Below are 16,148 nucleotides of genomic sequence, written 5' to 3'. Positions count from 1 at the left end.
CCAGGTGGGGCTGGGTGAGCCCCAGGTGGGGCTGGGTGAGCTCCAGGTGGGGCTAGGTGAGCTCCAGGTGGGGCTGGGTGAGCCCCAGGTGGGGCTGGATGAGCCCCAGGTGGGGCTGGGTGAGCTCCAGGTGGGGCTGGGTGAGCCCCAGGTGGGGCTGGATGAGCCCCAGGTGGGGCTGGGTGAGCTCAGGTACGCCCGCACCCTCACAGCGCTCCTCTCTCCCCTCACGCCGCTCCGCTCTCCCCTCACGGCGGCCGCCCCCAGCGCGCAGGCGCGGCGGGCGCGCAGGCGCGGCGCGGGCGGGCGCTGTCAGCGGGCCCGGTGCTCGCTCCGGCCCGGCCATGTCGTACGGGCCGCTGGACCCGCGCGGCCCCGGGGCACCGCCGCCGCCCCGGGACTTCGGCGGCATCATCCAGACATGCAGCGGCAACGTGCAGCGCATCGCGCAGTACAGTGAGTGCGCGGCCGGGGAGGGACGGGGCGGCCCGGCCCGGCCCGGCCCCGTGAGGGTGCGGTGGGAGCCGGGGTGGGCAGAGCCTCGCCGGAGCGGTGCCGGGCACACGGCAGGCAGCGGGTGTGGTGATGCCCAGCCCGGCTGCAGGGCGCGGTGAACGCTCTCGGTGGGTGTCTGTGCCTGTCACCGAGCCTCCCCTTCCCAGCTCGGGCAGTCCGGCCGCTCGCTGGCATCGGGTGCCCGCAGTGAGGGGCTCGGGGGGCAGCACCGGGCTCCGGGGGCAGCACCGGGCTCCGGGGGCAGCACCGGCTGTCACCGGGCTCGGGGCAGCCGCTGTCCCAGGGATCTCCGATGGGCCTGGGAACGGGCGGCTTTCCCCCTCGCTCTGCTGGCAGCGTTCTGCTCCCGGCAGGATGTCCCTAAGGACAGTGTTGCACTTTTCCTGTCATTAGAGAAAGTTACCGGTGTTGTACGGTAATCGTAGAAATCTCAGCACTGATCGCTGAATTGCTGCTCCTTAAAGCAGTCACGCCCAGGAGAGTCTTTGATACAATCCTTTCTAAGGATACAGGCTTTGCTAAAAAAGACGTTAATTGTTCAATGCCCATGCTAGATCAGTTGAACATGTTGGCTCCTCAGAAAGCTTGTGAGTTCTCTGATGATAGAAACATATTTATGCTACTGAAAATGCTTTGCTCAGTCATGTTCTTTTCTCCTTGGTGTAGACATTGCTGAATTGTTTACCAAATAGCATGGTCTTGTTGAGGTTTTTTTTCCCCTTTTCCCTCCTTTTTATTTTTTTCCTTTACACTCCTTCCTTCTTCCTTCCACGGGATTTCTTTGAGCCTCCTGTAATAAGCAGCTCAGCTTCTCTCTCTGATGGGACAGGCTTCTGCTGTCTCATGACCTGCAGCCATCCTATCTCCGTGCACTGTTATCTCAAGTTAAACAAATAGCCGTACAGTTTTATGGAGGTGGGTGGGAACACACAGAACATCTGACTTAATGTTACAGTAGTTAACTTCATTACACACCGAATAAAAGCTTTCCATTCAAGTCAAGAGAAGATGCTATATTGAAGCCTTGAGGCTGTCCTCATTTCTTCTTCCCGTGTAAGGGAACGAGCAGACAAGCATTGTGCACAGCTGAGTATTACTCACTTCTTTGAGGAGTCTCTGGAGTGAGCATTTCACACAACATGTACAGAAAGCTGGTGGCAAAGCTGGCAAAACTGTTGTTTGCTCGGGTAATGTAGCAGACTTGCAGCTAGAGGAGAGATTGAAGTGTTTTAAGAAATTTTAGCTGCCAGATAGTGAGTATGAGGAAGGCTCTACAGCCTGAAATTAAAAGGGCTTGGAGATGGAAAGCTGTTGACTGAGGGGCTCTGTGTGTTGGTACATACCCACTATCCAAAGAATAAAGAGCTCCAGCCTCTTCCTTCCATTTCCTAGACACTTTATTCATTTTATTCTTCCTTCCATTTCCTAGACACTTTATTTTGCATAGACTGTGCGTGTTCCTGTTGGCTGAGATAAACTAAGCAAAGCAAACTGCTGAACCTGGCTCAGGGCAGGATAGACATTGCCTGGCCTGGAAATGGGGCTGTGCAAGAATCTCCCCATGCAGAGAGAAATAAGCCACAGAATGTCTGGACATTATGGCACAAATGCTGTTTGCCAAGTCCTCAGCATCCGCACACAGAGTGCAGTCCTTGTGCCGTTTGTCACCAGCTTGACTATGAATTTTTCTGACCTTCCTGTGTCTGACAGAACTGTGAAATATGTGCAGACTTGCTTGCTGGAAGCCAAGCTCAGTATATGAGGAGTTGCCAACAAACTCCTCATTGTATAATCTAATAGAAGTCTGAAGTCCTAGGTGAGAATACACTTGGAGAATGTAAAAGCTAATTACTGGCTAATTACTGATTAACTCATATTGCAGTCTTAGCTGAGCTGCCCTTGTAAGCCATTGGACATCCCTTTAAAAGAAGTGGTCATTGTAGGGATGTGATGCTTCTCCAGCAACACATTTAATCAACTGCAGAGACTCCAGGCTGAAAGCAGAGGTTAAACAGGAGGGTGTCTCTGAATTGGAAGAAACTCTTGTTAAACTCATGGGATAATTCAGTTCAATTCAGTTGCCTGTGGAACTGTATAAAGGTGATTCTTCTTGGTCTTGCCTCTCACTGCATGATGAGATAGCTTAGATTTCATGATTGATTTGGATCAATCAATCTTTGTACTGCTGTTGTAAGTGCTGAGCCCAGCACTTCAGTAATGATAATATCTGTGCTGCTGCAGAATATAGTGGATCAGCTTCTTGATCTGTCAGAAAAGAATTCTAAGGTAGAGGGATTGGGGAGAGAAAATGTACTTGCTTTTCAGGTAGGTTAATGGTTTGATGTGATTCATTGTGTGGTTTCATGATCATGAGTGCCTACACAAAGAAAATAGTGGGAAAACATCAGAGATAAGGGAGAAGGAGGTCAAAAATACCTTTCTGTGCTACAACATGATTTCAAACTGACAAAGGCAAACTGTGAGGTGCACATTGCTATCTGTTCTGGAAAGATTGTTTGTGCCAGTATTGTGAAATCTTTGGACCATCATGAGTAGAAAATTTCAGGTCTGGGGCAGGGGGTTTTGAAACTAATAGCAACACTTGGCATTTTCTTTTTATTTTTTTTTTTTTAACAGAGCACTAATAATTGAAATAACTTTAAAATAATGTAAAAGTGGCAACACAGCATAATGAAGTTTTTCTGCAGCAGTGATAGCTTAAAATACTGAAATAGAAAGGCTGGTAGAAACAGCTGTTAGTTGATCTAAAAAGGCTGAGGAAAAGGAGTGCAGAAGCTCTCAGCTCCACTGACTTCTCTTGAGGGTATCTATGCCTCAGTGTCACTTTCTTGTCTGAAAGTTAGTTTGTTAGGCCGGGTCATGTATAGGTGGGGATTTTGCATTTCACAGAACCCCAGAACTGCTGAGTTTGGAAGGGACCCCTGGAGATCACCTGGCCCAGCCCCTGCTAAAGCAGGTTCCCCTGGATGTAGGAGGGCATCCAGGCAGTGCTTGAATATCTCCAGGGAAGGAGAATCCACAGCATCTGGACACCCTCTTCCAGGGCACTGTCACCCTCTCAACAAATGAATTTTTCATCGTATTTAGATGGAACTTCCCGTTTCAGTTGTGGCTGTTGTCCTGTGTCCTGACTCTGGACACCAGTGAGAGGAGTCTGGCCCCATCCTCTGGGCATCCACCCATAAGATACTTGTATATATTTAAAGCAACGAATGTAAGTGTTGCCTTGCTAGGTTAAGTCAGATATTGAGATAAAGTTAGCTTTTGGCTTTCTTTTGGGGAAAGCTAAAAGAATACATTCAAGAAGGAATAAAATGTTTAAACTTGTCTTACTAACTCATCTTGTGATCTCTTTATCTTCAGCTGCTCAAATAAAGAATTTGATGAGCCAGCTGGGAACCAAGCAGGATTCCAGCAAGCTTCAGGAAAATTTGTGAGTATTAAATGAGCAAGTATTGTTATAGATGTTCTTTCTGTCTGTGTTCCTAGGGATAGTGGGTTACTTGCTCTGGGGAGATACTTTATTAGATAAATTTAATACGGTCCTGCAAACCCAGAATTACTAGCTGCATTAAGTAATTTACTGGACAAATTAAGGTGTTTCTGCAGGACTCTGGAGAAGCCATTCAAAACTGCTGGATAGGAACAGTTCTTCCTATATTGTTTTTCTATATAATTTTTTAATATTTTCTTTTAATAGTAGTAGTACCTCAGCCATGCATTAGCGTTAACTGTCCTCTGAGGAGCACTCATACTAACTTCACACATGGTTCAGAAGAAATGAATGCCATACCAGGTGTTTGGTGCTCCCATGACACCGTAAGGAAAACCAGTCAGGGAGCCCCATAACTGGAGCAAAAGTAGTTTGTAGTACAGATGGATTTAGTCAGTAGAAGGATTAGCAATCATATATGGCAGACAAAATGTCATATGGATGACATTTGTATACAATATGTCAGATGTAATTTCAGAATAATAATGTGCCAGTGGGGGACAATGTAGAAGACATTTAAACAGCTGTAATTCAAAGTGACCCCTGGAGAGACTCGACAGGGGCTCTCTGTGTCTGTGCATCTTTACAAACTCATAGAACATAAATAGCACATTATGGAAGGAATGATTTCTGAGGTCATCAAAGAAAACTTGAAAGTACATTCTTCCACTCTCTCTTCATGCAAACAGTACCTTGAATCTCTGAATGCACAATTATCCTGGTTTTTATAATAGCGATTTTTGGATGAGTTCATGACTTGTGGTGGAAGATACACATACCACATTTGAAGGATGAGATCAGAGTCCAATTGGGAGAGAAAGGGATTTGTTTCCTTGAGCTGCTCAGTTGCCTCAATCTCTATTTAATCAGTAGATTAAAGAATTAATCACTGATGACCAAACAAATGCCTTCCCATTTAACGTCACTGCATAATCTCTCCTCTTCGGGGTGAGAGTGGCTACACCCCACAAATTGTCAGCTGCCATACCAACTTGCCAAAATGCATGGATGCTTTGTTTAGTTTGCATATACAGCTTATACAATAATGGAGCCTGAATGCCCCAACTGTGTGTCCATTTGGCCAAGTAAGTGACTTTCACTTAAGCATCCTGTACCTGTTGAATGCAAAAGAAAGTTCTTCTGGTTTTAGTATTTTTTCTCCCTAGTTTACAGTATAGGATTTATATAATAGTATTAGATTCTTCACAACAATAGCTTCATATTGCAGTGTTGTTGGAAAACATAAAGGCTTAAAGGAAAGCCTTGCAATTCCTGAAGTTGGATTGTTCTTCTTTCTGATCACTGTTTTTCACAAAAATGATGAATTCGATATTAGAGTCCCTGTACTTTTATCAAATGTACATTTAACCATTGGAGTTGGTGGTTATCAAGTGTTAGTTACTAATTGGTACCATAAGGAATTCACCCTAAAAGTGGGATTATGTTCACTCAATAAAGTTGTTTCTCTCTTATGCCATTGGAGACAAAGATATTTTTTAAGTACTGAATTATACTAGTTAGCAGGGAGCAAAGAAATTATTTGAATCTTTTGTAAAAAATGTAGTCCAGAGTCAAGTTGATTTTAAAAAATCAAAGTACATCTCTGGATCCTTTAGGCTGAAAAAAACCCTTTGTGAAGCTGTGTGATCTTAGAACCTCTATTTAGTCATTATTCTGGATGCTAAAATGGTCAGTGGCTGCTTTTTAGGTAGATCTTGTGTAACTGCTTTTGAACTTCTGTTTCAGACAACAGCTGCAGCACTCTGCAAACCGCCTTGCCAAAGAGACCAATGAATATCTAAAGGAGTTGGGGTCTCTGCCACTTCCCCTGTCTGCTTCTGAGCAGGTAGGCAGGCAGAACTTTCTGGACATATTTCTAGATCACTCATTTCATGAAACTAGGGTAGACCACAATGTCACAAAGCCTGAACTGGCACAGCTGAAGAGACAGCAGCCTTTTGCAATGAAGGGTGATGGTGAAGCAGAGAAACTCAATAAGCTGATGCATCCTGGCTGCTTATATGACACTGGGAAAACCATGTTTCCCAGGAGCAAATAAGTATAAAACTTTCCCACATGAGAATAAGATGCCCTAAATGTTTGGGGAGAATTCAGTATGCAGTACTGGTTTTCTGAGTAAATTTCTGAAAAATAATCTTGTTTACAAAGTGCCTGGTGGTGCAAGGTAGTGTTTTCGGATAAGAATTCAGAGGAAACTGCCTATCAGTATGAAATGTGAGCATGCCAGAAAGCTTTCCCTTGTATGTGATTTATTATTGGAGGGGGAGGGAAGCAGACTCATTTTGCTTATATTTGAGTAAAGCAAAATATGATGAGGCAAAGATTATGATTTTCTCTTACCAAATAATAATTCCTGCTCCTTGTGGGAAAGGGAAGGGACAGTCCTCTGCTGCTAGTGTCCACTCACCACTGCCTACTTTTGGGGTGCTGTTGTAGGATGATCTGGGGATGTGGGTCAGCAGATGTTGTCTTGGTCTAATTCTGTATTGAAGGTTTATATGCCAGTTGGAAGCATGGCCATGCTTTGCTGGCTTGTTCAGCAAATATTTTTCTGTTAATCTCTGATGAACAAAATCCTGTCATGTACATCTCACTGAATGGAACCAAGGAAAATTCAGTCAAAATCTGCAGAAGCTGGAATCAGCATGCTGAGGATCTGCTCTGGAAGAAGAGTTGTTGCTTCCAGAGGGTTTAGATGGAAGCTTCAGTGTATTATGAGGCTGCTGTAGTGGTTTGTTATAGAAAAAATATAATTGAAAACATTTTTTTTCCTTGAAATGATTGTTGAATTGGTACAAGCTCATTGCAGGACTGCAGTCCTGGAAATCCCACAATTTGAGCCAGCTGTTGCAAATCTCTCAATTAGAAAACATAAAAACTGACCTAATGTTGTCCTTGGGACCAGCTTTTTCACAATTTCTTATTTCCCATTGCTGGAATGTCACAGCACTCCTCACATGTCCTGTGGAGGCTAAATAAATTGACATTGTAAAATGAGCATGAAAAGGATTATTTGAACTAATGTATTTGAAGAAAAGATAAACTGAAATGGTTACCAGGACTAAGGATGTTATCTGATCTAAAAACAGCAGGCTCGTAGTGTGGCATGACTGGGAGAGACAGTTTAGGAGATTAGGACAGTGGGTGTTATCATTAGTTCTGTAAGCGTGGGGCTTCCTGTTTTTGTGATTAAAGTGTGAATTTGTGTGTATTTTGTTCAGTACTGTGAGGTTTGCTAAGTGAAGGAATGGAGGGAAAAGGCATTGTAGGTAACTGAAAGTTATGTAGTTAAATGTGGTGAATTACTGGAATGTAATTAGAATAAAAGTAATGGTGTACCTCAGACTTTAGAACTAGATTGAAATTGGAGGGCCTTGTTGCACAAAGCTGTCCTGCAGTTGGAGCACTGGTGTAAGGAATTAAAACATGGTGGGCTTTTTGTTCTGTCCAGCACCCCAGACCACTGGCACCAAAAGATCATTGAATGCCAGTTCATTGTTGTTGTTATGATGGTTTTTAAGAGTCTGACAGTCACTTTATAATGAATGGGAATGTCTGAACTCTTGCTTGTGTTTCAATTCCTCAGCGCCAACAGAGGCTTCAGAAAGAGAGATTAATGAATGACTTCTCCACAGCCTTAAACAATTTCCAGGCAGTACAGAGGCGAGTGTCAGAGAAGGAAAAAGAGACTGTAGCAAGGGCAAGAGCTGGATCCCGTATTTCTGTAAGTATTTATGGGAATTTTGGAGTGATACAGTGAACTATGAGTCTTCTGAGAGATCTTGTACTTGCCTTCCAACCTCATACCTGTTTACTGACACCTTACTGTGTGAAGCTGGGGCCTTGGTGCAGTAGTTTTCCATTCCAGATGTTGGAAGTAATCTCTCATTTCAGTTTACTCCAGTGTAGAGGAGAGAAGGAATCCTGGTAGTTGCAAATGTTGCAGGTGAGATGGGGAGTCAAAGCATAGTGAATAGCAAAGTATTGTAGGCTGCTCTTCACTTCATATCAGCCCTATGCTATAAAATTTAACACTTCAGAAGGAAGCTTACCACACCTTAAATTACATCTCAAATCTCACACTGTGTTGCTTTATATTCTTATAATTTTGTCCTGCTAATATCTCCAATGTATGTTCACTGTTATGTTTCGACAAATCCCTGTGGCTACTAAGAATTCATAATAAAACGGCCAGTGAAAACATTTCTCTCCTCTTGCCTCAGGACTGCCTTCTAGGCATACATTCTTAATTTCTGCAAGGGAACACATTTATCCATTCAATTATGCTCTTAAATTTTTGTTTCATTTTGGGAAATGAGGTTACAAATATTGACAACTGATCCAAAAACATGGACTGGCTGCTTTTGATCATTCAGTTGCCTCTGATTTGCAGAGACAATCTGAATCTAAAAATTAAATATAAAGATGAAGCTAAAACTAACCTGAGCTAAATCTGAGGGCTGCAGTTGTTAGCATTCAGGAACACCCATAATCACAGAATATCATTATATGCAGGTGCTTTTATTGAGAGCTCTGGGAATCAGGGGTACAGACCCAAATCTGACTCTGACACAGCTTTCGAGCTGAATGTATTTTATACTGTTATATAACTTACATATTAATTATTGAACTCATATTGTTCTATTGTATACACTGACTTTATTCAAGCACGAGTTTCTCGTGATCTTTCTTAGGCCCCGACCACAGTTTCTCATGATTATTCTTACGATTAAACAGTAATTATATTTAATTACTAAACAATCATCACATCTAGCAGTTATATAATTTATCATGTACTAGCTACACAGGTGCAGTTCTAGCAAGGTACAAGGCCTCCATGTACCTAGGGTATTTATTTTTTTTCAGGGCCTACTAAGCTTAATTTTCCTTTTAACCCTAAATCCCCATGATTTTAAAAGCCTTTTACTATCCCAGTGACAGTGGCATCTCCAAGAACTCTCTGGACAGTATATGCCTTGGTCTACAAGATACTGCTGGTGATTTTGTGCATGGTCCTGGCTGTCTGTGAGAGTAGTGACTCATTTATCTCTTCCAGGCTGATGAGCGGTTCAGAGAAGAACAGCTTGTTTCATTTGATAGGTAATAACTTCTTATACTCCTGAGGTTTTCACTACATATAACTTAAGATTTTATGCTGTGATACATTACTGTAACTTGGGCTCTGCTGGCTGAATAGAAAGCAAAACGAGTTGAAAAGCAACTATTACAGCACATTAATCTACTATGTAAAATCTGCATATGACAGTATTTTATCCTCCTTAAGTACAGATTGTGTGATTATTACCCTGAGGGGAATAGTAGTGCCCTTAGGATGTGGCAGCTGGAGCTCCTGGTGTTCTGGCTTGTAAACACAAGATTACCAGACAGGATTTCACTCACTGTGACTCTTTCCACAGCGAGCTGCATATTTATATCATGAGTTTGGATGTTCTCTAGCAGCCCAGTTGGAGTTACAGCAGAATTGCAGATGAGGCTGCCTAAAATTCAGAAGTCCTGGACATTGTGCACTGGCAAACTAATCCTGGAATGTGCACAAGACAGCATTACTGTCACCTGTCAGACAGTTGTACTGCTTCTGCAGTAACAGTGTGCCTGTGTGCTAGATGGCTTTGTAAAATGTTACATCAACTCTGCAGTGTGGTAAAGAGAGCCTGACCCCTCCAGAAGTATCTGTGATTAATGTGTCAACTGGGCTGAAATCTGTTGGCCCTGTCTGTATCAATCCTTTCACTTTCTGAATCAAGAGACCTTCTTACCTGTCTCCTCCTCCTCTGCAAACTGCCCTTCATCTGCTCAGCTGCTTGGTAGTGTCCCTTCATTAGCCCTGGGCTTTCATCTGAGCCAGAGGTGAAGCCCCAGGTGTTCAGTTATGCAGGGGCTGGGATGGCTTTGAAGGCTTGCATACTAAAGCAGTGGGACCCAGAGATAAAAGATGATGGCACACAGCAGCTATTCCACAGTCAAAGCTGTTCTTGTGTGCCATGTGTCAGAAACTTCTACTTTTGAGATTTGCAAACCCTATGATCATCTCAGAGCTGAATTACTGGAATGGTCAGCTGTGTCTGACCTATTCATGTAGTTTATTTTCATTGCTTAAGGCACATTTAAGACCTTAAAACTTACTACTTAGTGTTGTACCAAACACTGATAACAATGTTTTCTGGCACACTTCTCTATTGAAAAGATGGAGATGTTGCCCTTGAAGAACATTCTAAGCTGAACATAGAGGTGGCTTTGTATTATAGATGCTGGCTCCACTCTAATTGATGTAACTTCTGCAGCAGTTGTGAAGAACCAGCTCATCAGGAGAGAGGTAGACTGGGATGAAGAGTTACTTGAGTTTTAATATCTCTTCTGGTGTGTAATTTAATTCAAAGTTCCTGCTAGACTAATGAATTAAAATACTAAAACACTTTAGTCTTATCTCCAAATGGCAGATAGGCAAGAGGCTTTGAGTCCAGATGCTTTTCAGGTGTTCTTCTGTTCTGTTAATATGCTTGCAGGCTGCTCTCTATCAGAACTTTCTCCCTGATTTCTCCCTTTCAGAGAGATGGTAAGAAAGCAGGGATGGTACAAGTATTTTTATTTTTTTTTTAAAGCAGAACTGAAATAGGCAGTTTCTTCTAAAATGCTGTAGATAACTGTTATATTCTAGAACAGGTGTGCTATGCATGTAACTGCTTTCCAGTGTCTTCACATTGCCTGATCTGTCCCTTTTTTCAATTGTTCCAGTTTGTGACTCTTGTCACAAATTGGTCTTGTCCTTGTACACAGTGACAGGGCCAAGAACCTGGGGGTTGTTCTGTAGGGAAGTCTTCAACTTTAACTCATTTTGCCATAAAATGCAGCATGGAAGTACCTGTGCTCAGAGAGATACTGACTTTCCTTCTCTTTCCAGTGGTGAAGATTGGAATCAGATGCAGTCTCAGGAAGAAGATGTGGCAATAACTGAACAGGACCTTGAACTCATTAAAGAAAGAGAAACTGCAATCAGGCAATTAGAGGTGACCAGTCAATCATGCACAGATAACAGCACTGGGAGATAAATCAGAGGATGTGGTGTTAATTAATGGGATGGGCTGAGGAGAGCTGATGGTGGAGGAATAGAGTTCCTCTTAGAGAGGATTGATGCCAAGATGATCTCCCTGCTCCTGTTGAAGGAGGCATATTTTCCCTCAGTGTTGGCTGGTGATCCTTCACATATGGCAGGAGCAACTCATGTTACAGTGTTCATACTGTGCTAATTGCTGGTGTGATGAAACAAATATTCAGTAGCTGGAGCATTGTAGGCTTCCGTGTTAATCCCAAGTTGCACAGGTGGTAACAGCAAGTCACCTCAGTGAATGCTGGTGCCTATTCTGACCCTTTGAGTGATGGTCAGAAGAGGTACTAAGAGTGAGGATTAGAAAATATTGTACCCAGTGTTCATTGTAACTTCTTAAACTGTTGTCTTCAGGCAGACATTTTGGATGTCAATCAGATATTTAAGGATTTAGCCATGATGATTCATGACCAAGGAGATATGATTGGTAAGTGTATTTGGGTAATAAGTTTTTTCTTGGTAGAGTTACTTGTTTTGCCAGTTATGGATTAAAATTTTCAGTACTTTGCATTAAAAGTATTGTATTTTTAGTTATAATTTTTAAACACTGAAGCTCTGAAACATTTTGCAATGAGTTCTCCTGTTTTTTCCATAGATAGCATAGAAGCAAATGTGGAAAGTGCAGAAGTCCATGTGGAAAGAGCCAGTGAGCAGTTACAGAGAGCTGCCTATTATCAGGTAAATTCTGTGTGCTTGCTTGATTGTCAGTGTATAGTTGAGCACTAATGAAACAGGCAGAGCAAGACACTGAGGACTGCAGCACACCAGACTGCTTATTAAAACCAGCTCATGCAAGCTGACATTCATTCAAAATTGCCTGCAAAGAGTATATAAAGCACTTGAGTCAAAAACATGGTATTGAAATTCACCTTCTACCTTAGAGTAAAAGAGTAGAAATAGAGTCTGGCCCTTCACACTCTGCAAGCCTAAGTGTTTACCTTTGTTGTTGTTAGGAGTTAGCAGAAGAAACAAGAACAAATTCTGATATCGTATGCAACTTTTGAACATATCAGCCAAGACACTGACATGCAAAAATCTATGTCCAGACTCATGTCTGATCACTCTGGTGACCAGGATTTGCAGTACTCCTATCCAGCTGCTGAGCTTCTATCCCATAGTTTGTGCTCCATCAAATCTCTTGCAGTGGCTCTCACTGCTGTATGGTATCCAGTGTTTCCTGTAGGTTCCTGTCATCATCCTTGTCCCTCTAGCTCCAGCTTCTGTTAAGGGCTAAGGGTTCTGCTTTAGTCAGTCCCATTACTGCTGAGACTTACACAAGAAAATACTGGACTCTTCCGAGCTGTTAAGTGGGAGGTACTGGAGGCAACAGAACTCCAGTGCTGTTGAGTGCAAGGGTGGGGATGTTGCTTTTACCATCTGGCAGCATGTAGTAGTAGTCTCTCTCTCCATGGCTTCCTTGCCAAAGTTCTGAGGTATTTATAAATCTGAGTTTCAGAGCTGTTGGATATGTTTTGCATGGGGTTTTTTTCTGGATGGAGAAAGAAGTGTTTATATATCAAATCCTTAGATGCCAAGTTAAAAATATTTGGTGTATATGGATGGCCTGTAGTTTCCTGTGATGAATAAAGTGAGCAAAGCTGTAAAATCCAAATTCAGTAACTGTACATGAAATAATTTAAATTGTAGAAATGCAACACCAAGCCCAAGTGGCCAAGGGGAGATTGTATGTGAGAACTGCTTAGGAGTTTGATTAGGAAAAAAATCTAAACAGCTAGAAAGGTTTGGCCTTCTCTGAGGCTTGTATTTTCATTTAGAGAAGCAAAACCTGTCAAATTTTGACTTAACTGCATCTCGTAGACCACTGCACTCCTAAAATTAAAAACATTCATCTGTAGAATCATGGAGTTTAAGGAACATGTAAAAGTGTTCAGACTACACTGCTTACTTCTCTCTAATAACTGTAGGGGTACCAAGGGCTCTTGTTCACCCAAGTTAGTAATATGAATGGTAGCCTTGCTTTTTGCTCATGTGTTCCTGGTGTCAGTGGCTTCTTTTTTCTTCTCTTATTAGAAGAAATCCCGTAAGAAGATCTGTATCCTGATTCTTGGCCTTACTGTGGTCTGTATAATCATAGGACTCTTAATCTGGAAGATGAACTGAAATCTTCCCCTGGAAACCAGTCTCACAGCTGAGATTTTTTCTGTCAGAGCAAACAGGCTGACTGGTCTTGGAGCTGAATTGACCACCCTGAGAGAGCACAAGTTGGAACTACTTCTAATAATAGATATTAGCAACTAACGTGCAGGTAACTAGTATTTGGAATTAGTAAACCATGGAGACAGTATTTATCAGTTTATATACAAATTATATTGTTTTATGTAACTAAAATCTTGTGGGTTTGCTTTCTGTAATGTGTTCTTCCCTGTCCCAGCTGTATGCTGAAATGTGATCAATAATTGGAGAGGTCTTGATTTTGACAAGTCGCACAACTTCAACATTTTGTACACGTAGGTAACTTTGTTGGACCGGAATGAGAATGCCATTCAAAAACAGCCCCCCACCAAGTCACATTATGTAAATCCAGCAGTTTCTAAAGTCTCCAGTATCTGCCCCATGGTTTTATTGTCTCCAAGTGGCTGTGGTTCTAGATTCTCTTGAAGAAAACGATGTTGTCACAGATTTGAGAGGCAAGGAGGGTATGTGTGGATGATGATTTGAACATGCTGGTCAGTTTAGCCTTGAGACTCATAACTGTGTTTAATTTTTTTGGGTGTTGTTGGGGTTGTTTTTTATTTCACAAAATGCATCACTTGAGGACAGAATGTTCTTTGACTTAGAATAACAGTGCAATCTCCTTAGACAAACTAGCTGGTCGCTTGCTAGTGGACAAAAAAATCTCTTCCAATGCTGACTCAAGCACTAAATATTAAAAGTTTAGCTGTTCACTCCCAACTGTTTTTAGAAGCTTCCAGGGGGAAAAACACTTAAAAATGAGGAAGTGGGCACCTAAGTTTACAAGCTAGCAACATTAGTGAAGAGTGTTAGCAGAAATCTTGATTCTGAAGAAGTGCTCTTGAAGTTCACTTGTAGTGTTCTAGTAAATATTATGTGTGGCTTGTGAACATTTGGTATTTTCAAATCTTTATGAAATAGAAAGCGCAGAAACTGGCTGAGTGAAGTGCTAGGTTTTTCAGACTGGGGACGTGTGTGCAAATGAAAAGGATGCTGGTTCCAGCTCATAGGGTTGGGCAGAACCAGCAGCCACTCCCCACTTCAATGTAGCTCTGAACTGACATGCACTGAGGGAACAGTAATCTGTCCAAAGCCCAGTGGGGGTGGTAAATGCAGCATACTGACCCATTTTGTATTTAATCCTTATTCCATGTCTCGTCTATAATAAAGTGAACATGAAAGCTGGGAAGGGTGTGTTCTCCCAATTGCACAGTGGTTTGCACTATTGCGCCGTCATTCCATCCAATAATTATCAATAAACACTTTTAAAAGCCTCTGTCAGAGCTCATTTCTCTTGCAATTTACGCATTGGCACAGGTGTGTTTGCAGAGTAGAGGACTTTACATCAGCACAGTAGTGTTTCCTGTAGCTTTAATTCTGTGGTCCCTGATTTTTCAGAATGAATATCCCTGAAATCACAAAATTAATTTCCAAGGACATACACAATACTTCTGTGCAGAGTCTTGTACAATAGGTGATCCCAGAAAAATTAATCTCATACCTCAGAGCAGCATTGGGTCAGCTCTATTTGCCTTTTGCTAGAACTTGGAGCCATTTGCGAGCCTGTATGATAAAATCTGACTTGAAAGCATGTGATTTTTGTGTTGTTCTGCTCCTTTTTTAAAGTTTTCCTTGGAAATGGTAGGAGCTATTGATTTGGAACCTATTGATTTGTGCATGCCTGCTGCCAGGCAGAGTCCTTTGGGTGTCACACTGCCATAGAAGAACAAAAGCACTTTGCTTTAGTTTGCTTAGGTCACCAGACCTAAACGGGAGCATTATTCTGTGCTCCATCCTTCTCCTAGCCTGTTTTAGTCCTCTGGAAATTGGAAATCGGATGTGCGTTCGACCCCTGCGGGAGTTTCGGGACGCGTTCCGGTATCCCGGCGGGCTGTGAGAGCCCGGGGCAGCAGCGGGGCTGTGCCAGCCCGGGGCCGCGGCAGAAAGGCCGGTGTGCTCGTACCGGGCCGTGCCCCGGGTTCTGCCCGCACAGAGGCGCTGTCCCCGCGGTACTCGGTACCGGCAGTGTCCCCCTGTCCCAGGATCGGTACCGGCAGTGTCCCCCTGTCCCAGGATCGGTACCGGGGCTGTCACCCCGTCCCAGGATCGGTACCGGCGCTGTCCCCCTGTCTCAGGGTCGGTACCGGGTCTGTCCCGGGGTCGGTACCGGCTCTGTCCCACCCGTCCCGGGATCGGTACCGGGGCTGTTCCCCCGTCCCGGGGTCGGTACCGGGGCTGTCCCGGGTCGGTACCGGCTCTGTCCCCCCCTGTTCCCGGGTCGGTACCGGCTCTGTCCCCCTGTTCCCGGGTCGGTACCGGCTCTGTCCCGGCTCGGTGCCGGCTCTGTCCCCCTGTTCCCGGGTCGGTACCGGGGCTGTCCCGGGTCGGTTCTGGCTCTGTCCCGGGTCGGTACCGGCTCTGTCCCCCTGTTCCCGGGGTCAGTACCGGCTCTGTCCCCCCGTCCCGGGGTCGGTACCGGCGCTGTCCCCCTGTTCCCGGGTCGGTACCGGCTCTGTCCCCCTGTCTCAGGGTCGGTACCGGGGCTGCTCCCCCGTCCCGGGGTCGGTACCGGGGCTGTCCCGGGGTCGGTACCGGCTCTGTCCCAGGGTCGCTAGCGGGGCTGTCCCGAGGTCGGTACCGGCTCTGTCCCGGGTCGGTACCGGCTCTGTTCCCCTGTCCCGGGTCGGTACCGGCTCTGTTCCCCTGTTCCCGGGTCGGTACCGGCTCTGTCCCCCTGTCTCAGGGTCGGTACCGGGGCTGTTCCCCCGTCCCGGGGTCGGT

At 44.2% G+C, this 16,148-nt stretch overlaps 1 protein-coding gene across 1 annotated transcript; it reads left to right on the top strand.

The window, feature by feature from the left end:
• The first annotated feature begins 259 nt into the window (after positions 1–259).
• Positions 260–14,643, top strand: STX12 (syntaxin 12). The gene is made up of 9 exons (XM_030290482.4): positions 260–456; positions 3,901–3,970; positions 5,777–5,876; positions 7,638–7,775; positions 9,108–9,151; positions 10,971–11,076; positions 11,529–11,601; positions 11,770–11,852; positions 13,206–14,643. The coding sequence occupies exons 1-9, from the start codon at positions 345–347 to the stop codon at positions 13,293–13,295; spliced, it is 816 nt and encodes a 271-aa protein (XP_030146342.4). The 5' UTR covers positions 260–344; the 3' UTR covers positions 13,296–14,643.
• Positions 14,644–16,148: the final 1,505 nt, after the last annotated feature.

Source organism: Taeniopygia guttata, chromosome 23, assembly GCF_048771995.1.
Source record: "Taeniopygia guttata chromosome 23, bTaeGut7.mat, whole genome shotgun sequence".
Classification (NCBI taxonomy): Eukaryota; Metazoa; Chordata; class Aves; order Passeriformes; family Estrildidae; genus Taeniopygia; species Taeniopygia guttata.
The sequence above is the reverse complement of the archived record's forward strand: the minus strand, read 5'-3'. Positions and strand labels throughout refer to the sequence as shown.

Bases quoted from the DNA above. Each gene is read 5' to 3' on its own strand.
- STX12 (XM_030290482.4), top strand. From the start codon at position 345: ATGTCGTACGGGCCGCTGGACCCGCGCGGCCCCGGGGCACCGCCGCCG. The intron at 11,077-11,528 runs GTGACCAGTCAA...TGTTGTCTTCAG, and splicing joins CTGCAATCAGGCAATTAGAG to GCAGACATTTTGGATGTCAA. The intron at 11,853-13,205 runs GTAAATTCTGTG...TTCTCTTATTAG, and splicing joins AGAGAGCTGCCTATTATCAG to AAGAAATCCCGTAAGAAGAT.